The sequence below is a fragment of the Macaca fascicularis genome, chromosome X, assembly GCF_037993035.2.
Source record: "Macaca fascicularis isolate 582-1 chromosome X, T2T-MFA8v1.1".
NCBI classification, from domain to species: Eukaryota; Metazoa; Chordata; class Mammalia; order Primates; family Cercopithecidae; genus Macaca; species Macaca fascicularis.
In genome coordinates, this window is record NC_088395.1 from 98,940,581 (window position 1) to 98,967,345 (window position 26,765).

The window sequence follows — 26,765 nt, forward strand, 5'->3', positions numbered from 1 at the left end:
CAGCCTGGGCAACATGGAGAAACCCCATCTCTACCAAAAATACAAAAAATTAGCTTGGCATGGTGGTTTGCACCTGTGGTTCCAGTTACTTGGGAGGCTGAGATGGGAGAGTCGCTTGAGCCTGGGAGGTGGAGGTTGCAGTGAGCCAAGATTGCATTCCAACCTGGATGACAGAATGAGACCCTGTCTCAAAAAAACAAAACAAAACAAAACAAAACCAACAACAACAAAAACCTCTGCCTTCTGAACTCCTCAATATTACTCAGTTCCAGCAAACTTTTCTTTTATTCCATTTATTTTCTGCTCGTACTAATTCTGCTAAGAGTTACCTTAACCAACACCACCCGCGACTCCCTCTGAGAGGCCCAAAAGAATTATGTCTGGCTGTTACACTTACATGTAGAAAATCAGCAGACTATTTCTCATTAGAAGGAGTAATTTTATGATCATAAGCATATTCCATGAGATATATTATATGACATATTACATGCATTAGTCATTTTCTCATATTTTATTAAGACTTTAATGTAAAAAGTAATGGCTAAAAATTAAAGAAGATTCAAGTGAGCTACTTAAATATATGCGTCTATTATATTTTCATATATCTTCCAATAAGTTTGAAGTATGATATTCAAATCTTTTCATAGCTCCATCTAAAGAAATGGCTGACTTTTAGACCTGAATTTGTGAAAACATATGCATTCTGTTATGAAAATGCCTAGGACCTAAATTATTGTGATCTTTGATGTATGTAAATCTCTTAAATAAATTATACCTAATTTGAAGCTTTCATGCTGTCAGTAGTTTAGTGCTTTGGTTGATCTATTGTTACATAGCAAACCATCAGTAATCTTCAGGGATATAAAAATCAATAGTCCTTCTTAATTTTTAGGTCAGGAATTTAGGTAGTGTACAGCAGATATAGCTGTTTCTGCTCCATAGTGACTGCTGCCCTAAGTAGGGGGTGCTCAAATGTCTGAAGATGGTTAGGATGACTCCAATAAGGCCACCAGCTGGAATGTTCATAATGGGTTCTTCATGTACATAGCCGGTGCCTGAACTTGAGTGGCTGGAACAGCTGGGCCTCTCTAGGCATTGTAATCTCTTTTTATACAGTCTTTCTACGCAGTTAGCTTGACCTTCCCCACAGTATGGCATGATCCCAGTACTCAAACTACTTTCAATGCAGCCGTTATTTTCCGTGGTGGGTTTTCCAAGGGTGCAAAGCAGAAGGTACAAGGTTTGATTACAGAGTCTGTGCAGATTCAATGTGGTCTCAGGCTACATGAAAGTCTGAATATCAAGAGGTGATGTCCACTGGGGAGCCTATTTTTGGAGACTACTACATATAGCATAGAAATGCTGCAAACAAAAATGCTGCTACAAGATCTGGTGAAGATGTTACAAACTTCTTTCAAAAACCAAATGCCTCCTCTTTATATTTTTACTTGTATATATATTTTTATATTCTGCTAGGAATACCATTTATGATGATAACTATAGTTTGTTTTTATAATTACCATTAACTGTTATCCATATTATATAATTATTTTTTTCTTAGAAAGTGAAGTCAATATAAATACATTCCAATTCAAAATTTTGTCCCTAAGATTCTTCTAAAAGATGATGTACTTTTAGTTTTCTAAGCCTACATGATTGAATAAATTTGTGTTATTATTTACAGTTTCAGCCCACTAGCAACTTACAGAAAAAGCAAAAAAGTATGATTATGTTTATCCACACTTATTATTCAAAAAATAAGTTATTGCCAAATAATACTTAAATAAATACATGTTGAAATGATGATTAGAATTTCCGGTTTGCTCACATATGCTAAAAAGTTGACTGTCTCTTGCTTTAGAGCAAGTTGACTTTCATTCTGCATCTAGCTATGCCTTGTTTCGAAATATAATGGGAGCAACACTGCCTTCAGGTGAAGGTTTGAACACAGAAATGCTTGTTCACAAAAGCCTGAAATTGTTCACAACTCAAGATAATGTTAATGTGCCTTCACCAGATAGCCAAAATAATGCATTTTCTAAATTGCAGGCATTAAACAATTATTCAGATCATATCTGAAACCCTGTCATTTTCATTCTCCCTTTCAGTCCCAGCGGCGTGTCACATTTCACCTGCCAGAAGGCTCTCAGGAAAGCGGCAGTGATGGTGGAGTGGGGGACCAGGATGCAGGCAGCCTTACCAGCGCATCCCATGGCCTGCCCCTTGGCTATCCTCAGGAGGAGTACTTTGATCACGTCACACCCAACAATCGCACTGAAGGGGATGGCAACTCCGATCCTGAATGTAGTAAGTGATGCCTCTCTGGTTCCTCAATATAAACGGGTTTACTGTGTTTGCAAGTCAAGCTATCATAGTCATAATAACATGGGCTAATTCATTATGTTATTGTGCATAGTGACACATTTTTGAAAGGTAAACATACAGAATTAGATGGATGGCATGTATGCAGCAGTTGATAATATTTTAAATGTATGATCATAACTACGGTGAATGAAATTTATTATAATGACTTTGTTAAGGCATAGATAGAATTTCCATTTATGTATACCTGTATATTTATTTGTATATAAACAGCCAATTTATTTTATTTTATTCATTTATTTGTGAAGGTGTAAATTTTTTCTGATATATAAAAATTATTTTCTAGATTTTATGTTTATTTTTAGTAGAGAGAAAAACCATTGACAGTTATTTTCTTTCTGAGGAAATAAGAGATCCTGACTCCAGTGTAGGAGAGTACATCTGAGGTTTTCAGTAATATACTGAAATCACACACCTGTGCCATGTTACTGTTTAGAAAGGTATTCACATTTGGTCTTCAGACAGAAGGCACAAAATCTGCATTTTACAAATTCCAAAGATGTTGAACTCTTTAAAAGGATCATAGAGTTGATATTAAATAAAACTTCATTAAATGTATCATCTTGAACGTGTAGTGAACAACCTCGCTGATTTATAATTTCAGGAAATACAAAATTTGATAAGATATATATTTCTCAGAAGATTCTTGAAATTGCAAGAAGCTACAATTTGCTCCATTTATGTTATATACATAAAAGTATGTAGGTACAAAAAGGTATACAATATATGTGAGAGAAAAGTCATAGCCATAAACCAATATGAAAAAAATGGGCCAAATACCGGGCAAAAACATAAATAAGGTAATATAAACCAGACATTTTGAAAGATTATTTTGAGCATTGTGGATGGCAGGGATGTATAATTCAAGTAAAGCTTCTGGCCTTTAGAACAAAATAGCTTCCCTATCACTGTATTTTAATCCTCTATGTTTGAAACTTCAAAAAATAGGGAAATGGATTGGTTACACATTAAGATATAATCTAAGGCTAAACATATGAAACCAATGACAACATAACATCAACTTTTTCTCTCTACAAATTTAGATGCTATATATTATAGGTATTTTAGTATAAAAATATTAGAGACTTTTGAGTCAGCAAGTTCAGACAGTCCTAAACATCTACTGGACAGTAGATGTTTTCAATTTTATACTTTCAATTTTATACTTGGAATAAATGATCAATATTTGTTCTGAAGAAAAAAAAATCCCCTATACCTTGTGTCACTAAACTATCTTTAATTTACTTTGTATAGCACAGCATAATGACTCCTAGTGGAAATACATAGTTGTGATTATATTTACTTGTGTAATGAACTAAGAGCCAATCTCTAATAAGAATATGATCATACGTAACAAATATACATTAAACAAGGGTGCCACTGATGTTTTTCACTCCATAAATTATTGTTTTAGTTGTAGGTCTATCATGCCCTGTTAAATAAGAATATAGAAATGGAATAAGTATCATTTTTATATACTATAAAGAGTTGATTCCTTTGCACGACATGTGTTACTAAGTCTCTTTCATAGAGGATTGCGTAGCAACAATTAAAGAGTAAACTCAGAGTAAGCATCCACGGTGCACATCTCACCCTGAAATGAAATTCCAACTGAATGAGACTCAAATGGAATACTGTTGATAATAATAGGAGAATTGGTATGCATTAGAAATAATAAAACATTTAACATTAAATATAGCCTTTTAATCTCAATTATATCTAGAAATAAGTAGTTGTTTTAAAAAGTATTCAAACACATAGTTCTTAACAGAAGCTGATCTTGTTTATAGTTAATGATATAAGTGCTAACATCAGTGTATTAGCTGACATACTAGAGGGGCTTTTTTTTTTTTAAAAAAAAAAGATGTTTTCTATTAGGAGCAAAACATTTATCTCTTCTAATTATATTGACACCATTATCTTGAACATTAAGTATCTTGTTCATCATTACTCTACAGGGTGAAGGACTCACAAATTTTGCATTAGAAACTTTAGTTGCTAAATTGATTTTATTTTAAAATCAAGATGTCTGTGGGCAATGATAATAGTAAAGCAAATTATATATTTTGCTGCTTATTATTTTAATAAACATATGCAAAGGGTAGATATAATTAAAAATGAATGTCCATTTTCTACAAGTCTAACAATATTGTTGAGTGAATGTTTAAATGTTATTTTTTACTATGAATAATACTAACAAACTGCTCTCCTACTAAACGTGAAACCTCCCCCTAAATCATGTTCCAAGAAAATTTTGGTTAGGTGTTTTGTTTTGGGACAGTCAGAGACCTTACTAAAAGGGCAAGAAGCGCAATAATTTACTTGAAATAAAGTTCCATTGTCCTAATGTGTCATAGTAGTGAAATGTTTAACATAGTGTGTGTGTGTGTGTGTGTGTGTGTGTGTGTGTGTGTGTGTGTGTGTGTTTTGTTTTAATTAAAAAGAAAAAACATAGCTGGTTTAGAATTGGCCATAGCAAAGTAATCTCTTTAGGCTAATACTGATGATAAGGTATTCTGATTCTTCAAAAAGCAAAGCTATAGCTCTGAAATAGTACCCAATAATGGGTTTTGTGATATGGAGCAGATGCCAGTAAACTGTGCAGTGTTAGTCAATAGCACCACAAATAGGAATGCAAAGTGTTAGAGGAAATAAATGCTGTCCTTAAGCAATGGAATTAATTTTCACAGTTCCCATTTCATATTTTGAAACTTATTACATCTTCAATCTGCTTTCTTTCTTGCTAGAGAATTGCCAAAAATAGCACACAGTTCTGCAAATCCTTTGTAAATTCACAAAACAGAAATAAATATGACATTTATGAGTAAGGGTATTCTGTAAAATTTGCTAGAGGGATTTATTAATACTGCTTTAAAAATATAGTTCCCTGTTGGATAAAAATCTGCTGTTTAGATGAAGAAATCACACAATTCATTCTCTTAAGTCTTTTGCCAAGACTATTAACTTTCCTTTTTAAAATAAAGAAAACAAACTCAAGCCAATTATTACTTTTTGAGGAGACAAATTCAATAAAATATCCTGTCTCATTCCATCTAATTGTAGTTTATAATTGCAATCTCTTTACTGTGGCCAATGGACTAAGGGTACAATTCTGTCTTCCTTGGATGACAACCTATATTCCAGACCTCTCCTCCTACCATAGCCTCATCAGATTATTTTCAATGAACCCTGCTCTTTGAAGCTAGTTAATATGTTAAAAAGCAAAAACAAAACAAAAACAAAACAGAAACCCAATTCAAAAACAGCACTGATTGCTGCTGGGTTACTGTGGATACTGGAACAGATAATGTCTGCATTTGCAAAGGATTTTCTTGAGACACATTCATGGAGACACATGTGGCCTTGGTAACAAACAAGTTGTGAGTCTACTTTTGAGGGTTTTATATATCCATGTGTAGTGTTAACTCAGAGATTTGAGGATGGTGAGATCCTCTTGGGACTACTGTAAACACATTAAACTATGTATGGCCTTATGTTCTTATCTATTTATTTTAAGTAGTCTCAGGTAAAATATGATTTTTGAGCATATGATTTTAAAATGCTTTCCAATTTCTTTTCTAATTTTTTTTCTGTTTTTATAATTCAAACTGAGTTCTGAGACATATAGAAATATTAGCAAATGTGTATCACATTAAACTTCTGATTTTTTTACCAGTCTATGTATATGAAGCCAGGGTTTCTATGTTTTGTCCTCAAATAGAGAATGCATTGCTGCTCTTTCACTATAGGTAAGTTGGATCTAAAAGGGTAACTACTAATATTTTTATATTTCTACTGATCTGCTGGCATATTATAATTTTCCAACTTCACTGGAAGAGATAAAATAGCCATACTTCTTTGGAAGAGAAATGGTGAAATAGAGTATTGCTAAAGAGGCCCAAATCAGTCTTCGGCTTTCTCGCCATAAATCAGTTCAATTACAGAGAAAATCCACCTACAATGAAGAAGAGAATGATTTAGATAATATCAGTATTTTAATTGTCTTCAACTGAACAAGTTATGTCATCTGTATTTTTTAAAACCTCTTCATTGCATGTGGTCATTTCACACATGAAGTCACTCTATCTGAAAATGTGATAGCCAGTTTAGTGTCTAACATTGAATCTTAAAGTAATAAAATACTTGAGTGAAATTTCTTCATCTTCCCCCCAAAAAGTTAATGCTTTTCCTCTTTTTTTCATACCATAGTCATTTCTGTGATACAAAAGAAGAAAATACAGAGTTTCAAGAACATCTAGAGATAAAAAATTATATATTTAAAATAAAGACAAATGTATGTTTTTGTTAAAATGATGTCTGCTAGAGTTTATCTCAGGTTAGCACATCTGTTTGACATTCATTTTTATTTCAGTAGATCAGGTTTGCTTAGCACTTAAATACACTACTAATTAATTCACAACGAGGAAGTAATTAATCTTGCCCTGGCAAAGCATTTTGATTGATCTTCTCCCAGTAATCTAATACATTGGTATAAAAAGTGGGAGACCAATTTGATTGACTAGAATGAATTTCTACTCAGAGAAATGCCAGATTTTCTCCTGATCTGCTAAGAGTATTGACATGACTAACACTAGGGTAATTACTAGTAAGTGTTTGAACATCTCATTGTTTGAATATCTAATTCTAAAGGTAGACTACTGATAAAATTAAAAAATCAAAACCAAAAACTGTGAAACTTTTAAAGAATAAGCTAGTAATGGGTCATTAAAACTCAGTCTTTCGTAAATAAAAACATTAGGAGTCAGTTGTCTAAAAGCAAAATAAAGCCATGGAAATATTTTTTCCTGGAAAATATTGATATACTAGTACCTTGGGGAAAGCAGTGATCTAATTAATTATCTAAAAGATTCAAGAAGAAAATATGATTCAATTATAGAAAAAAGGAATAGTATTGGTTAGTATATTTAAGAGGAGAGTAACACTTCTGATGTGGCTGAAAATCATCTGAATCCACATTTCAGCGAATGTTACCCATATAACTGTTAATTAAGTGTTTTTGTTTGCTGCTATATGCTCAGGAAAATTTGACTCCATAGGCTTTCTAACATTTATTTAAAATGCATTTTTGATGAAAGTCACATATCAATTCATGTATTACAATGAATAGAAAAGTGAATGGCATCATTTTGTTAATATTTTTACATAAAACAAATAGGAAATATATTCCACTTAAGAAAAAGAAGTTATGCTCCCTTTAAAGGTTAATTACGTAGCAAGGCCAATTCTGACTCTGCAGGCTATGTATTTGTAAGATTATTTCTTAAAACTGTGCTCATTAGCCTATATAATAGTGTCAGTCCATGGTAGAGAGCGGGGAGTAAAATAATTTAAACCAGCTCAGCAATCTTAATGTCATGCGTTTTGAAAAATTAATCAATATTTCTAAGGAATGACATTATCATTATCAATACCAGTTAATGTCTATTTCGAGAAAGAAGTTGGACTCCATGGCCCTGGGTTCTGGAAATATAGGACAAATGCCTGCTCTATTTCATTGCCTTGCCAACAGAAAATAATATATAGCTTTATGCTGCTATTGAAAGTTTAAAAATTTCCTTAATATCTATTAACATTTTTAAGGTAATAATAATATCAAAATATCACTTTTATTCTTTTTCAAATGAAATATCATTGTAATAATTGATACTGTCTATGATTACCAGTTTATTTTAGTCCCTGATGTGTTATGTAAATAGTGTTAGAAAAGTATCTATATATAAATAGATTATAAAGAATGGTTACACGCAAGAGTTCAATCATCTGCCGTAGTTTTAGAGAGAATAAGGTATACTTGGTAGTGATCGTAGTTTTTATAATACATGTGCTTAGGCAGGTAGAAACAGTGATCTGGTAGCAGACGCTCTGTGATGTATATTAATTTTACCATTTGAACAGACAAGCTTTTGAAAAGTAAATCTTTCTCTATTGAAGCTTATGAAAGTTTATAAATATATTATAATAAGAAAACGGATAAAACACATCTTATGATACCATCCTAGCATATTCAACTTCCCTATGTAAGAGATGGCATGTCAATGTAGACCAATTGAAAAAATGACTGCTAATTTGGAGTATATAGGCTCTGTGAAGGCAACAAAGGCTTTATGCTAGAGATAATCTTTAAAAAATTATAGAGGTCATGAATTAAAATGAGAAGTGTATCTTTAAAGTTGGAGACTTGAAGACATTTACAGGATTTTATTTGGGTGACAGTCTCTAAGATGAGTGTATCTTTAATATCTTAAATCTAATATGAATTAGATAGAGGTTAATCACTCAAAAGCAGGCCACTATAAGTAAAGCGATCTCTTATCTTGTCTTTTCTGTTTGAAAGTGACAAGCACTAAGAGATTGGCACAAGCTGCCAATTGAATGTCAATGCCATAAGATCTGGAATGTCAATAAGCTTGAATAATCACCTAAAGTGACAGAATAGGTGGCCTTCTCTTCACAATAAACCTTCTCTTACTTCTAAATTTTATTAAGCTTCCTACACCAAATAATAAAGGTCATTTAACATTTGTGTTTCTATAATTTATGAGCCATGAGGCAATTCATTTTATGACAACCTTCTTTCTTCTGCTCTTCAAAAAATCTTACTTCCCACTTTCCTTTGCCTATAACACAGACTATTTGCCATTTGTTATTATTTGTAGTTCTTTGAAAGTCAGTATAATCAGTCATTCAACATGTAGCATTTGAATGACTTGGAATATTTAGTAGTGTTAGCCACACATCAACATCTTATTTTAAAATGATTTATAAATTTTAATGGATGAGGAGTCTTGTAGCAACATATTTTTAATCTCCATGACACTTTTAAAATTGTACAATAACTTGCATCTCTCATAATTGCTTTCATCAACAGAACATTCAACAACTAATGAATATATCAAGGAATTCATTTAAAAATGAATAACTATAGACCATCTGTCTTACCATGATTTCTGCGATTTTTAAATTTACATTTTATTGAAAGTTGAAGATGCTCAATAGAGAATAGAATAGAGATAACAGTGTTCACTTAGCCGTTTTTTTCTCTATCTTAATCAATAATCTTAGAAATTGTTTTCCCAGTTCCACTAGTACATGGTCTTTATCTGGCACTTCTTTTTTTTAAATCAATCATATATTGGAAATGTGTGTATGCTATCTAAACAAACTTTTTCTGAATAGTGTATATGAAGTTAGTCATTAAAAGTTTATTTTTTTCTTAGAAAATTCTTCTCTTGCAATTTGTATAGACCTCAAAGGCTCTGAGAAAGCTGGCAATTTTAAATATTATTTTGGGGTATCTATTTAATTATACAATAAAAATATTTGAACATTGAGTAAGAATTTTTATTGCAGTAATTCATTTTGTAATCACTATTCATGAACCTTTTCAGCACAGACCATTGTAGGTAATTTGTTTTAGGCAATCACCTTAGGCATTACAGAACTCTAATCCGTTTACTGCAATTAACTAGCTCTGTGAACTTGGATAGGTCTTTTAACCTCACGGTGTCTCTTTTTCTTAATTTATATAATGAAGGGATTATACAAATCTCTAGTGCCCCTTCTAAGGTCATAATTTTGTAACTATTAAAATCCCAGAATTTACATGTGCAGGTGTTGCCTTTTACACTGTCTTTAAATTTTAGAGCTCTAAGGGACCTTGGGTGCTATTTAGTCCAGCTCCCTCATTATGCAAATGAGATAACTGAGAATTGGCCCTTTTAAGCAACAACTTAATGTTCTAAATTAAGATTTGATGTTTATCGTTTATTGTGTTCCAAAATAAGAGTCACTAATGTTGGTAAGCAGTTACTTTTGCAATTTAAATAAAACAACTCATGAGAAAAAAGTAGTATAAAATTTAGCATTATCATTACTCAAGGGGTATGTTATAATATATCCAAATGGAAAACTTTTTTACATGTGATGAGGCCCTTTATTTTTTTTTTTTAAAGGTTCCCATTTAAAAAATGCCCTTAAAGGGCATTTGGAGCAATATGGACTGCCGATTTCTAAAATTACTGTTTGTGCTAACCAGTGAAAGTATTGCAGAAAAAATTGTAAACATGCTGAATGATAATGATCTCTATGTCAGGAAAACTAGCCACTCTTCACTGTGCTTATCTAATGTAGTTAAATTGTGTGTACGTGTGTGTATGATTACTTCCAGAACAACTTGGAATTAAAAAATGAATTTTAGAAGGTAAATTTCCTTTGAATATGATGAAAAGTACATAAACAGAATCTCCAGGAGGAGAAACGCAGAATATGTGAATATATCCTTTATGCATTCTGCTGTAAACTCAGCCCTTCCTTTATATGAAATTCCTGTGAGACTCCATGCTACTTCCACTTTCTAGAAGAATGAAGTCTCAGTTCAACTAACTGATTTTGATAGACTCAATCAACTGAGTTCATAGTGTGACATATAGTCAAAATGTTTTGGGTAAACATAATAGTCCTTTTTGGACAATGATTAGAACTTGAGATGAAAGCAGAATAACTTTTATAGTTATATAAATGTCCTATAAAAGTTATCCTGATTTCGGCTGGGCGCAGTGGCTCATGTCTGTAATCCCAGCACTTTGGGAGGCTGAGATGGGCAGATCACCTGAGGTCAGTAGTTCAAGACCAGCCTGGCCAACATGGTGAAACCCCATCTCTACAAAAATACAAAAATTAGCCGGGCATGATGGTGGGTGCCTGTAATCCCAGCTACTTGGGAGGCTGAGGTGGGAGAATCGCTTGAATCTGAGAGCGGGAGGTTGCAGTGAGCCGAGATGGCGCCATTGCACTCTAGCCTGGGTGGATGACAGAGAGACTCCGTCTCAAAAAAAAAAAAAAAAAAAAAAAAAAGCTATCCAGCTTTTATCTCTAGTTCTAGTTCTAATGGTCTGAACAGAGTCCAACTCCTTTTCATTTCTACTTGTTTATCCTAGAGATGAAAAGGAGTTGTACTCTGCTCAATCCATTAAATTATATGAAGTTTGTCTTACATATAAAGTCTGTCAGCTTTTTATTTATACTAATAGATGACATCATAGAAATTGATGCTCTGGATTAAGAAAGTCATGCAAAAATAAAAATATTTTGAGAAGAATACTTGATAATCTTGAAAATAGCATCAGTTTTATAGGACAATATTATTGAGGCATGTAAAAAAACTGAGTTTTAATTAACTTTTAGAAAATTCCACTCCTACTCTTTGGATTATCAATAGTGCATTGCAAGGTTCACTTGGCTCACTATAATTTTTATTTTAATGATGTAGTTTTCCAGGGTTGAGTTTAGACTGTGATTTCTTTAGATTTATGCATGTAACAATCTAAAACTGAACTTGACAATTTGGTCTAATTTATTTTTCCATTGAACTGTACTCTGCCTGTCTCTTTGGAAAATGTGCATCCTCATATTGCGTAAATACCTCTTAAATTTGATTTGAAGGAGGAGTCAATTTTTTTTTTTTTTTTTTTTTTTTTTTTTTGAGACGGAATCTCACTCTGTCACCCAGGCTGGAGTGCAGTGGCGCGATCTCAGCTCACTGCAACCTGGGAGGAGTCAACTTTACAGGGGTACATACATGTCTTCTACAATCTTTTTTTTTTTTTTTTTTTTTTTTTGAGACGGAGTCTTGCTCTGTCGCCCGAGCTGGAGTGCAGTGGCTGGATCTCAGCTCACTGCAAGCTCCGCCTCCCGGGTTTACGCCATTCTCCTGCCTCAGCCTCCCGAGTAACTGGGACTACAGGCACCAGCCACCTCGCCCGGCTAGCTTTTTGTATTTTTTAGTAGAGACGGGGTTTCACCGTGTTAGCCAGGATGGTCTCGAACTCCTGACCTCGTGATCCGCCCGTCTCGGCCTCCCAAAGTGCTGGGATTACAGGCTTGAGCCACCGCGCCCGGCCCGAATCTTTTAAATAATGTAGCTAATTAATCTAATTTTTAAAGACTAAGTTAAATATTAACAAGGAATTCAGGGATCTTTGCCTAATTCAGACTGTAGTTACAAGGACAGAGTACTCATTAGAGATATTTTTGATATATGAATGCACCAAAGGCATTCTCAGTTTTTGGATGAATCATGTATTTGATTCAGCTGTTTGTGTTTGTTTTTTCATTCAGATGATCTTCTATAAAACTTTTACTAGCTTAAATCCATTGCAAACTTTGCAGTAATAATGTTTTCTCATTTCTCTTCCCCCAGTTGATTATGAATTGCATTGGACAGAACAGGATACACTGAAAAATGTCACACAAATATGTTTTTATTCAAGTAGAAAATTAGAGTTTTAGGATTCGACCCAAATTAAATCCAAATATTGAAATTTCAATTCAAAGTGCCATAGTATTAAACTATTAAGTCTTCCCTTCTGAAATAACTAGCCATTACATTTTTGCAAAACAGCTTAACTGAAATATAATATCTGAAATACAAATATCATGGCGAAAGATCTTAAACACACTAAGCCCAATTCAATACCCATGTAACTTTTTGGAATCTCCCCTCAGGGTTTCAAAGGATATGAACTGTGGCTAAGTAAAAAAACCCTTTCATCTAGAAAGATCCCATAATGTCCAACAGTCTGAAGTGAATCTGTCTATGTGTTAGTACTCAATATAGGGTAAAAACATACTGCTTTCAAGGCAGAGAATTGGACCACTGCATAAGTGAAATTTATCATATGCTCGAAACCGAAATTTCAGAGCTGCTTTAGCAATACTATTTTTGCAGAAAGAAAAAAAAAAAAAAAGTTGACCTTCAGAGACCTTGTTTTAAAGACCTTGAATTTCTCTGTCTACTCCCAGAAAGATTTTTTTTTTTTTTTTGAAATTGGAGAATTTTAACACCCATAAAATTTCAAAAATACATTAAAATGTAAGAGATGCAGATATGTTTAATTCTCTTATATTTTATTTCTTTCTTAGTCTCTTATCTACAAAACACATCTTAGTGGCTATTAAAGTATATATGACTAAATAACTCATTATGAAGAGAAGCATTCTATTGGAGTGGGAACAGATTGCCTAGACTAGAATCTCAAGTCTGCTCCTTCCTAGTAGTATGACATTTGACAAGCCATTTAGGCTTCCTGTGCCTCAGTTCTCTGCATCCTTAAAATGGGAATCATAAAACAGTTACTTTGTAGCGTTGTTGTATTAAATGAAAGTACATGTCTTTGTCTGCGTATATACATATATTTACAGCATTTAAAAATATTTTGGCCCGGCGCGGTGGCTCACGCCTGTAATCCCAGCACTTTGGGAGGCCGAGGCGGGCGGATCACGAGGTCAGGACATCGAGACCATCCTGGCTAACACAGTGAAACCCCGTCTCTACTAAAGAATACAAAAAATTAGCCGGGCGTAGTGGCGAGCGCCTATAGTCCCAGCTGCTCGGGAGGCTGAGGCAGGAGAATGGCGTGAACCCAGGAGGTGGAGGTTGCAGTGAGCCGAGATTGTGCCACTGCACCCCAGCCTGGGCGACAGACCAAGACTCCGTCTCAAAAAAAAAAAAATATATATATATATATATAAAGATAATCGTGTTCTCATACAGTACTTTTCAGTTTCGCATGCCATACAGACCACCCAGAAATTTTGTTAAAATGCAAACTCAGCAGTTGGGAGTTTTCATTTCTAACAAGTCCCCAGGGTATATGAATGCTGTTGGTGTGGGGGATACACTTTGGGTAGCAAAGTTTCAACAAATGTGCTTAGCAGCTGACCCAGGTAAAGATGAAGGAGAGCAGAGCAGCAATTGGCCATGATGCACTAAGGCATTAAAATAACTCATGACAATCTGTCCTAAAGCCTCAAACACAGTATATTATGTTTTAAGATACATAAAATTTTACCATACTGGAGTTTGTATTATAGGGATTTTGAGATAAGCCTCATAGTAAAGTGCAGAAAAACATTATAGAAAGTTTTGAAGGTCAGTGCATATTTGCTTGATTCTTCAATAAAGAGACTTTCTCTTCTTTCTGTATGTCTGTCCACACACACAAATGTGCACATGCGCACAAAAATCCACACATCTTATTTTTATTTATTTATTTACTTATTGAGATGGAGTCTCACTCTGTCACTCAGGCTGGAGTGCAGTGGCACGATCTCGGCTCACTGCAAGCTCCGCCTCTAGGGTTCACGCCATTCTCCTGCCTCAGCCTCCCCGGTAGCTGGGATTAGAGGCACCCACCACCACGCCCGGCTAATTTTTTTGTATTTTTAGTATAGATGGGGTTTCACCGTGTTAGCCAGGATGGTCCCAATCTCCTGACCTTGTGATCCGCCCACCTCGGCCCTGCAAAGTGCTGGCCCCCCAAAGTGCTGGGATGACTGGCGTGAGCCACTGTGCCCGTCCTTTTTCCGATAATTTTTATTTGAAAAACAATCCACTCCATTTATACGTCACTCATGTCGTCTAGGTGAACATAAATGCCATTTTTATTTTAGGTGTTCAACTATAGAGAAACTCTTCATTTCTAGGAAACTGATCAGAATAACAGGGCGGATAGGGCATTAGCAAAGTAGAGTACCAGCTGCACTGTCAACTAATCAAGTCAGCAAACATCTCTGCAGGTGAAGTCACTGTGATTCCTGTTACATTCAAGCAGATTAAGAATTCTTCTGGATCATTGCTAGTGTTGAAGTGTCAACTTTTGCAAACAATTATCAGACTGGGAAAGGTGAACAAAGGAAGCCAAGAAAGTCACAGAAAGTAGACAAAAAAGATGCAGATAACTTTTCCATTGAATGTGGTGTGCTGGACTGTTTTATTTGACTACTTTTGCCTATATCCAGAAGATTTTGTGTGTTGTGTATGCAATTGAGTCATAAAAAAGAAATGTCCTGTTGTTAAAGTCCTCATAGTTTTAGGAAACATATTTGCTTAGCTATTCAATGTGGATGTATTCTGTGATAGGAACTTTAATTAGGTAACTGCTGATTATGTGTAAGTTTTCTTTCTTTTTTTTAAAAAAAAAAATCTTCATGCTTACTTATATATCCTAGTTTAATTCCAAAGAGTGAAGAAGTATTGACTGTTTGCTCTTGCATCTTTTTAAATGATTACCACTCATTTTTGTTGCAATGCCCTCCCAGTATATTTTAGGAGGCTTTGTGCCTTGAGTCTAATGGGCATAAAATGAAGGGAAGTCTATGTTTTTTAGTATGCATGATGTTTTCTGAATATAGATGCTTAAGGAAATTGTAGGCAGGTGTGTTTTCATCGCTCACACTGTGTGGCTTTTTCTATTCCATGGTAGGAATCAAAGATAGCCAAGTTAAGAACATTGTGGCTCATTTGAATTAAAACTTCATATAGTTTAAAACTTATTGATTATTTTATTTATTTCAAATTATTTTAGCATTCTCAAATTAACCATCCGAAGTTTTCCCAGAGATGAATAGTTTCACATCTTACAATAGCACCAGCAATAATAAATATATAGTCAAAATTTTACTTTTTTCATATTTAAATTTACAGACTACTTTTTGAGATGTTAGAAGAGATTGATGATGTATCATTGCAAACTTATAATCAGACTTATTGTCACATGGGCATAAGCACAAATAAACATTCGTCCTCAAGGTGTGGGGGAATATTGAATATATTGAAGATGAAGCAAACTTACTCTCAACAGGAAGGAATAATAAGTATATTTGCCATTTTTATAACTCCAAATCTTCACAGAAATAAAACATTTTTAATATTGCATTTTTTTCTTGTATAGACATGGCAGCACAATTTTGTTTTACTTTATTACAAGAGTGTTTCATTGCAAATTTTAAGAATATTTTTATAAATTTCTTTACAATGGCTGTATTATATGAGACCAAGCCATTTCGTTGTAATATTTTAAGGTGACTTATTGCTAGTAACCACAAGGCAATATGCCTTCTTTTATTTAAAAAATTACACAGAAAGCATAAAGACTATGTTTTTTAATCAGTGCAATTTGTTTTAAAAGATTTTATCTTGACGTTAGTAAGGAAACTTCTGTACATCTGGAATGCTGAATGCCCTATCAGACTTCAGCCTGTGCTGATTTATAACAAGTAATTATCTAATGAAGATAGTGTTAGGCAAACATGAGGGTTCTTGAAGCAATAATTTGAAGTTTTGAAAAATTACTATGGATCAAATGATAATGCTTCATTTGTATTCTGCTTTTTTGTCCTTGAATCTATGTTTTTACTTTAAGCAAATGTAAAAATGGCTTTAAAGAGATATAATCATTTTTGTGAAAAAGTAAATGGCCTTAAGCTGGATGCATGAATTAATCCTTCATGTCCTTTACTCCTTTCTGCTTTTGAAGGAAAGATTAATTCTGTTATCAAATTAATACATGCACAACTGTTTGGTACTGTATATTCAGTGGAAAGAATGTGATTAGAAAAAAGGGAACCTGATATATAGTCTAGGTTCTGTCAATAACTCTGTGACCTAGGTGACATGAACAAATAGAAAAACATTTCAAGCTCATAGATAGGAAGAATCAATATCATTAAAAGGACCATGTTACCCAAAGCAATTTACAGATTCAATTCTATTCCTATCAAACTACCAATTACATTCTTCACAGAACTAGAAAAAGCTATTTTAAAATTCATATGGAACCAAAAAAGAGCCCGAATAGCCAAGGCAAATCTTAAAAAGAACAAAGCAGGAATTGTCACACTACTCTAATTCAAACTATACTACAAGGAACCAGTAACCAAAACAACATGGTACTGGTATAAAAACAGGCACATAGACCAATGAAACAGAATAGAGAGCCCAGAAGTAAGTTCGCACACATACAATCATCTGGTTCTTGACAAAGCTGAGAAAAACAAGCAATGGGGAAAGAACTCCCTATTCAATAAATGGTGATGGGATAACTGGGTATATGCAGAAGATTGAAGCTGGACCGCTTCCTTACACCATATACAAAAATCAACACAAGATGGGTTAAAGATTTCAATGTAAAACCCCAAACTATAAAACCCTGGAATACAAGCTAAGCAATCCATTCTCGATATAGGAACTGGCAAAGATTTCAAGACCACAAAAGCAAATGCAACAAAAGCAAACATTGACAAGTGGGAATCTAATTTAATGAAAGAGCTTCTGCACAGCAAAATAACTATCAACAGAGTAAACAGACAACTTACAGCGTCTATAAGGAACAACTGCTAAATTTCACAATTGCTTCTTAGGCCAATACAAGACAAATAATTAACATTGTATTTTAAACTGTTGCATTTGTTCTTTTATATGTGTTTATAATTTCATATACTTGCCAGAAGTGTGTGTGCGTGTGTGTGTGTGTGTGTGTGTGTGTGTGTATCAAAGATTCTAATTGAAGATGAACAGTGCATTTAAATTCCGTAAATTTTACTACCTTGCCTCTTGATATACTGATAATGGAGAACTTCCAGAAGAAAAGAATATGATGAATAAATGATAAACCAAAAATTACTGATAAAATATAAGAAGCTCATCTTAAATTTGTCTTAATTATTAGTTTTCACCTAGATCTTAACCTTTAAAATACTCAAAACTCCTAGTTATTTTGTTTCAAAACATCATGAGTTGTTTCATGTATCATTACTGTGTGTTCTGAGTATCTGTTTATACATGTGTACTGGGATATGTGTCTGGGCATTTACTTGGTTTTTTTTTGTAGAGTGTGAATCTGCAAGTCATTTTATGCATATCTCCTGTGGGTTTAAAAATAAATCTCTTCTTTCTGCTAAATCAAGTTGTAAATATCTCATTTAGTCTGCTACTACAGTAACTCATGAAAAGAGAAAGATTGCTTTTCAATATTTTACCTCTGTCCTCATTTTATGTCAGTGACTGCTGATTATATGTACTATTAGTGAAACAGAAATCAGCATGGAGCACTCAAGTTGCTTTTCAAATAAAGTTCTTCTTTCAGCATTTAGTTTCCCAGAAGGCTTTTAATCAAGGTTATGGGAAAGTCCATAAACTTTCTGCTGAATATTTAACAAGCTGGAGGTCACTGCAAATGTGTTTTTTCAAGGGCAAGGGAAATGAGATTGCAATCAGGAAAATAGAAGACTTGATAATAAGCAAAGCTTTGTCTTCTGGATAAAATCTAACAAGAAAATCAGTGTGACTCACATTTTCAAGTTTCCTTGTAGGATTTAAAAATTTTCCTAGTTTGGATCATCATTTTCAAAATGGTAGATAGGACTGAGTAATTCATTTGAGTCCAATTACTATCTTATCTTTAAGAAAATGATGGAATGAGTTCTGCAAAATGGTGATAGTGGCAGAATCTAAGAAGACTTCACTAAAGTTTCACTGTTTAATATTAAAAGCATAATTCTTTTGGATAAAAGAAATGTTATAAAATTTACAAATGTCATGTGATCACTGTATATTTTGTAATTGACCTAGCCGACTCTCATCAATACTTAAAACTAAAACCGCACAAAACTATGTTTCCACTCTCACAGGAATCAAAAGTTATGAAAAGAGATAGGAACAGATTCAAAAATACTTACATATTGTATTTTCTTTTAACGTGAAAGAATATTAGAAGTTTCTTTCAACATTGTCTATCTACTGAGAATGGTGACAAGTAGTAAAAATAGAAATTCATACTTTGGACTTTCAAAGAAATGTAAGAATATTTGGAAGCTTTAGTGTGATAAGGGCAAATTATGATCATGTGTATCATACCTACTGTGTAATAAAATAATGAATACATTTTCATTCTATCCTCATTTATATTCAAATAATCTATATAGGGAAGTTAAGTCTTGCACTGGATCACATAGAAATGTAGAGTAAAAATTTCACTCTTATCTCCTGATTGCTAAATCAGAAAAATTTGTACAACACATTTATCCTTACTGTATCTTCAAGTTTTGATGTATAGTAAGAATATCCTACTGTTTGTTATTTATCTTGAAGTTTTATTTATGGATATAGAAACATTATTCTTTTCTGAAAAGAAAATTTTGACTTTTAAGAAAAAATTATGTAGTAGGAGTTAAAATAGATTGCAACTTACCTCCTTCCTGATTACATCATTTTGGAACTGTTCTATCAGAGTTTAAGAAGAACTGTGAGGGGTAGATAATAGGTTGGTCTTTGAGCTTAATCACCAAATTCCACTTCTCCAACCTGTGCATGAGTGAAATAAGCAGGTATTGGAGAAAGGACTTGGCTACATATTATGGAAGCCAACTCTGATCTCTGCCACTTGGTTTAAGTGAACGTATAACTGAAGAATTTTAAGAGACAATAATGATTTTTTGTGTCTGAGCAATTTTCAATGCATGCAAATCATATTCTATATTCTGTTATTGCCCCTAACACTTCCTACAAAGTAACATATATTATAGAATAGTGGGGGATTGTGCATTGAGGAAGTACATACTCATGTGCCATCAGGTTTCCTCCTCTGTGTAATGTATATAATAATACTACCTACCTCTTTGGATTATTTTGAGGACCAAATGACATAAGCAATACAATACACTTAACACAACATTTCACACACATTAAACAATTTAGTGTTAATAATGGATACTTTTCTAATCATATTCAAGCCATAAACTCCCTCCCCAGAATAATAAACATTCATTCAAGGATTCACATAGGATTTCACGAAGTCTTTGATCACTTTGGAGATTCAGTTGTCTGACCTAAACAAGAAAGGCCATAGGTATTAGCCTATTACGTTAGAGGAAACTTCATTGACCATTTTGTCTTCTCAGAACAATCCACTCATGTTAATAAGTGATTTCTCTGGTTCTTTTTAGAAGAAAATTGTTTAACAAAATTGAATGAGTTCATCAGTCATTTTATTTTCATATAGACAAAGCTTTAGTTGCTGTTGTTTTTTCTTTAAAGTAGCTCTTCTTTAGTTTCCATTGCAAAGAAGATTATATTGGCATTCAGAATAAAGAAGAAAATAAAATGAACCATAATCTCAGTACCAAGATAATACCAGTTATATTAAAAATAAAAGTAATAACATGTGTGTACATGGTAAAACATTTAAGCACCACTGTAAGACATGAAAGTAAAAGTTAGTGTCTCCCTTGGCACCTCTCTTCACTGCTCACAAGCACCTCTTACAAAAGATAATTTCTGTTAAAAGCTTTTTCTGTTTACTTCTACCCAAAATTTGTATACCAACATTTATGTATATGCGTATAGGTAATTTTAAAAATATTAACCAAGTGAGTATTGCTATACACAAGTGTTGATGTCTTGTTTTGTTTTGTTTTTCACTTAAAGTATGTCTTGCAGAATTTTCTACATTAAAAAGAATAGATATATCTCATTATTTTAGCAGTAGCATGGTATTCTAATGAATTGATGGACCATGGCTGATTTATCCTGTTCATAACTATTTAGATAATGTCCAGATTTTAGGTAAAACAGACAATGCTGCAATGAATATCCTTGAGCAGAAATTGTAATGTTCTATTACTGATCTGTCTGTCATAGAAACAATGGAACTGTTGGATGAAAAGGAATGTGCAATTTTTATTAGTAAAATTTTCAATCATTAAGAAAAATGACTGATAATAATATATTATTGTTTCTATGCCCTAATATTTTCAAAGATTACCATTCTGCCATAGTTGTGTCACATCACCCTTTATTATTAAAAATTGAACTCCCGGCTGGGCATGGTGGCTCACGCCTGTAATCCCAGCACTTTGGAAGGCTGAGGCAGGTGGATCACCTGAGGTCAGGAGTTCGAGACCAGCTTGGCCAACATGGTGAAACCCGTCTACAAAAAAAAAAAAAAAAAAAAAAAAAAATTAGCGAGCCGTGGTGGTGGGCACCTGTAATCCCAGCTACTTGGGCGGCTAAGACAGGAGAAGCACTTGAACCCAGGAGGTGGAGGTTGCAGTAAGCCGAGATCGCACCACTGCACTCCAGCCTGGACAACAGAGTGAAACTCTATCTCAGAAAAAAGAAAAATTGAACTCTCAGAGTTATGAATACTCCTCTGTTCCTAATCTGCTTCCTCTCTCTCCAGAGTAACCCACAATTCTGAATTTGGTGTGTATTACCCCTAATTATTATTTTTCGTATTTTTACAACATATACTACACATTATAAATGGTGTAGTCATGTACAGACCTTTCTGCTGTTGACTCCTTTTGCATGTTCTTATTTATTGGCATATGTAAGTCTAGTCCCTCCACTTCCACTGTTTTGTAGTGTTTTGTATGAACATTTCACAGAAATGAGTTCCTTATTGATATTTTCAAGTTGTATTGTTCATAATACTTGACCATTACAAAAAATGCTACAAAGAACAATCTTATACATGCTTTCTGTTGCTCATGTTTAGTTACTCTTGGGTATTTACCTGTTATTAAAATTGTTGAGTTGTAGGATATAAGCATATTCAACCTGTCTGAAGCCTCTCAGTAGTACAAGAGAGTTGTTGCTCAACATCCCATAGCCATTTGACACCATGTTTTAATTTTTCAAATGTGAAAATTGTAAAATGGAACTTCATTTTGTCTTTTATGTACATTTTCTAGTTTACTGATATGGTTGAATACCTATTCAAAAATGTATTACTTATGTGTTTTTCTTCTCTTGATTATACTATTCATAAATGTAGCTGATTTTTAAATTTGATTATTTTTACTTAGTTATTCTTATGTTCTTTACATAGTCTTGATAAAAATAATCAGATATGTGCATGGCATGTGTCCTCTTTCAATCTTCTATTTGTCTTCTCTGTATGTACATTAAAACACATGTATTTTTAGATATTGTTAAGCTGCCTGACAAAAAGGGTAAACTAGATTATAATCCCACTAAGTGTGTATGAGGTTACTCTTCCCTTACACTCTTGCAGATACCAGATACTATTAAAGTCGTTTTTTGTTTGTTTGTTTTTCTTTTTTGTTTTTTGAGACGGAGTCTTGTTCTGTCACCCAGGCTGGAGTGCAGTGGCATAATCTTGGCTCACTGCAACTTCTGCCTCCGGGTTCAGGCAATTCTCCTGCATCAGCCTCCTGACTAGCTGGAATTACAGGCACATGCCACCATGCCAGGCTAATTTTTGTATTTTTAGTAGAGACGGGGTTTTACCATGTTGGCCAAGCTGGTCTCGAACTCCTGACCTTGTGATCCACCCGCCTTGGCCTTGCAAAGTGCTGGGATTACAGACGTGAGCACCTTGCCCAGCCTTAAAGTGTTTTAATAGTAAGAAATGAATAGATGAAAAAATTGTCTCATTGATGCCTAGATGTAATTTTCCATATTTATAAGTGAGACAGGGCATCTTAGCATGTTTTAACATGTGTTTATCAGAATAGTAATTTCAGCTACAGAAAATTCCCTTTATCATTATTATTTGAAAATATAAGATGTTTGCAAATAACTGCAGTTTGTTTGTAAAAGTAGTTTGTCAATTTCATAGAGTTAGATGCATCTGAAATTAATTTGCCTCATCAAGCTCATGTAGAAGGAGGAAGAAACACCACAAATGTTAGTGTTTGCCAAAGTTACTGGAATGCATGTAATAAAGTGAAATGCTTCATTTATTACTACTCTTTAAAGAAATAGTATTTTTTACTTTTATTCAAATCTTCATAGAGTTTATCTATATAAATGCATGCTTAACCTTAACATATTTTAAAAAATGTAATTGGCTAATTATATTTAGAATGATACAATTTAAGCAGGGAAGTGCCAATATTAGATTAATGTGTGGTGTATTATATACTTTCCGAGAACTAGAGGAGGGGGTGGACAAGCCATTGGTTGCTAATTTGAAATAATTTTTAAAGTATTTTGGTGGAATTTATTTTGCTAGCATGACTTCTCTTGATTGAGGCTTTACTTATTTTAATCATGCAAGACCAATTTGTGAGAAGTTCTTTACAAAACCAAATGGATTTTTAGAATTAACCTAAATTATATGTCATCCAATAATATACTTGATGTTGTCATAGTTCAGCAGAGGATAATCTTATATAGTATCTCTGTCACATAGACATAATCATATCACACAATATTTAAGCTAGAACTTGGTTTGGCATTCTGTTTAAACATCCATCAAAATGGTAAACATTCCCTCTCTTAATTGCTTTGTTAGGCTTCAAGAAAGAGAAAAATTATAAAGCACGATTTTCTTGTTGCTACAACCATTCATTCTACAAATAAGTTCTATGTTGGTGAATAGGCCATTTGAATTATGTGTATTATTGGAAGCATAACAGATATGTCGTGTAGATGACAATGGCAGAAAATGTGATTTAGCTGAAATGATAGAGCTATGAAATTTTTTTTCTTCCCTAGGTCTGGATTACACACTATTTCAAACTTTGCGATTTATAAAATTGCAAAAGATGCATTATATTGAATCATGCTTTTTGACTTATTGGGTAGAAAGTAACAATGGCTAAACTCAAGTGAAGATTTGGTTCTTAACTGTATTTGATTCACATTTCTCTTAGTTAATTGCTTTACTCTACCTCATTTTGCTTGTGCTTATTCTGTTTCAATTAGTGGACTCTTAACATTTGTATTTACTGAAAAATCAATGCCAAGAAATTGTTCCTTTTAAGACTTATGCTTTGAAGTGTGAAATATTTAGCTTTCCCCAGAACTTTATAAGCCTATTTTTAAAAACATTTTAAAATAAGCATAGATTTATACATAAGACTGGTGGCAAAAAAAATTAAACTAGAAATATGAATGTAGTAATAATAGCTTTAATTACTTTAACAGAATTTAGAAGAGCGTGTCTCTGTGGGAATAAAGGTTCCCCCCCCCCCCGCCCCCCTCTCCCATAGTAGCATCAGTATAATTTATTTTTAAAGAAATATCTCTTATGCATTTCAGTTTTTCCCCTTATCATTGTCATTGAGTAAATTGGTAGGAAGAAACATAATTAAGGAAGGAAAATCTTATTTCGGAATTATATGCAATTATCTCTTCTCCTCCTATTGCTTTCTGGTAGGCATCTGTTCAGGTATTTAGCTGGAGATAGAGTGAATCACCTTTCTTATTGCATACAGGAAGGGGCTTTGCCTGCAGACATGCTGTCAATATTGATAATTACCTGCACAGCAACAAAAGGTATATTCTTGTGATATTTTCAAGGTGAAATCGGTACTTCAATGGTACCCTTCATGCAGAATTGTCCTTGTGGTACCAAGTTACTGGATTTTAATGCTGCACCTGTGTCAAAGGGAGAATCAGAAAGGATATAAAGAAAAGACACCTTTAATGAGAGGTAGTAGCTTCCATCAAGATACAAAGGAAAATATAGGATATTTTAAAAATCTAGTTTGTGATTATCATTAGTTTTTGCTTAATTGGCTTAAAGGATTTATAAGGCTGTAAATCCAGAAACTCAAGCATAATATTTATTATTATAAAACATAGCAGGAAATGTTAGGAATTTAGAAGCTCATATTTTGAATCAACAATGCCAAAATATTATAGGGGAAAATGGAAAAATAAGAGAATTTGTATAAGTAGTCAAGACTGCTTTCTTGAGGGGGATCTCAAAAGGGCCAACTGATGTTTGATGCCATCAAAGGATACTGGTCTTCTATTAAAGAGAACAATTTGTGTCTTGAGGGTAAGAAAGAAGAACCTGCAACCTGTAAGAAGCAAAATATATTCATGTGGTATCAGTCACTAAGAATAAGGCTTAATTTAATGAAAGCTATGTACATCCTGTTATTACTGGGGAAGTAAATAAAGTCAACAGATTACATTTAAATTAATCTCTTGTTTTCACTATTCCTGGTTGTTTTGTATCACCATTTTTAAAGCTAATATAAAATATGAAGAAGAACTGTTTTAAAATCCAAATATATTGCAAGAGATTATTATCAGAGAAAGTTTGAGTAGGTCAATGCTATAAATACACATTAATGTTCTATTTTCCCTCAGGTTGAATAAACTGGCTAACCTATGTTATTGTACTTTTTAAATTTTACTTTAAGTCCTGGGATACATATATTGAATATTCAGGTTTGTTACATAGGTATACACGTGCCATGATGGTTTGCTGCACCTATCCATCCATCATCTAGGATTTAAGCCCCTCATGCATTAGGTATTGTCCTAATGCTCTCCCTCTTTTTTCCCACCAACCTCCCGACAGGCCCCTGTGTGAGATGTTCCCCTCCCTGTGTCCATGTGTTCTCATTGTTCAACTCCCACTTATGAGTGAGAACATGCAGTATTTGGTTTTCTGTTCCTGTTTGCTGAGGATGATGGTTTCCAGCTTCATCCATGACCCTGCAAAGGACATGAGCTCATTCTTTTTTTATGGCTGCATAGTATTCTGTGATGTATAAGTGCCACATTTTCTTTATCCAGTCTATCGCTGATGGGCATTTGTGTTGGTTTCAAGTCTTTGCTTTTGTAAATAGTGTTGCACTTTTTTTAAAGGGCAGGTAAGAATTAACAGGAAATGGAGATTGGACATGCTGTTTCAGAGAAGTATAATCAGATAAACTGAAGATAAACAAGAGATGCTATTGGTGTAAAATTTTGAGAGAGAAAGAAAAAGAAGAAAAGGAAGAAGGAGGAGGAGGGAAGAAGAGGAACAGGAAGAAGAAGATGAAGGAGGAAGAAGAAGAAGAAGGAGGAGGAGGAGGAGAAGAAGAAGAAGAAGAAGAAGAAGAAGAAGAAGAAGAAGAAGAAGAAGAAGAAGAAGAAGAAGAAGAAGGAGGAGGAGGAGGAGGAGGAGGAGGAGGAGGAGGAGGAGGAGGAGAAGAAGAAGGAGAAGAATGAGAATGAGAAGAATGAGAAGAATGAGAAGAATGAGAAGAAGAAGAAGAAGAAGAGGAAGAGGAGGAGGAGGAAAAGGAGGAGGAGGGAGAAGAGATAGAGGAGGAAGAGGAAGAGGGGGAAGAGGAAGAGGAGGAGGAAGAAGAAGAGGAGGAGGAAGAAGAAGAGGAGGAGAAGGAGGAGGAAGAAAAGGGAGAGAGAGAGAGAGAGAGAGATTTCCCTGTTGCCAAAATAAGGATTCTGCTTTACTTTCAACTGCTTAAGCTGAAGGTCTTTCTTTACATGGGATAATAGTTCATTATAACACATCTATATGCAGCAGTTTTCTTCCTTTTTTGCCTTTCAGAAGGTGAGACTTTGCTCTCACTCTATTGGTACCTGTAACAGTGATACCAGGACTGACAACTTTAAAGTATGGTGTAGTTGCCCAATTGTCTGTCTCAGAACCTACTGAGGTGCTACACTGTCAAAAGGAGCTTTAATTGTTGACAATTTAATTTCTAAAAATAAACACATGATGTTTAAAATAAAGAAGATAGTACATAGATATATAGATAGAGGTAGATAAATATGGTATAATTTATCTTTTTTTTTTTTTATAAACCAG

General features: G+C 33.8%; 1 protein-coding gene across 8 annotated transcripts in view; it reads left to right on the forward strand.

Annotated features, from left to right (window-relative positions):
- The window catches only part of PCDH11X (protocadherin 11 X-linked), an 800,164-nt gene that overhangs the window by 572,563 nt on the left and 200,836 nt on the right, over positions 1-26,765 (forward strand). For all 8 annotated transcript variants that reach the window (XM_045383951.2, XM_065538520.1, XM_045383952.2 and 5 more), the window contains one exon: positions 2,109-2,307. In XM_045383951.2, the coding sequence (XP_045239886.2) occupies positions 2,109-2,307 (199 nt within the window). The remainder of the gene's footprint in view (positions 1-2,108; positions 2,308-26,765) is intronic.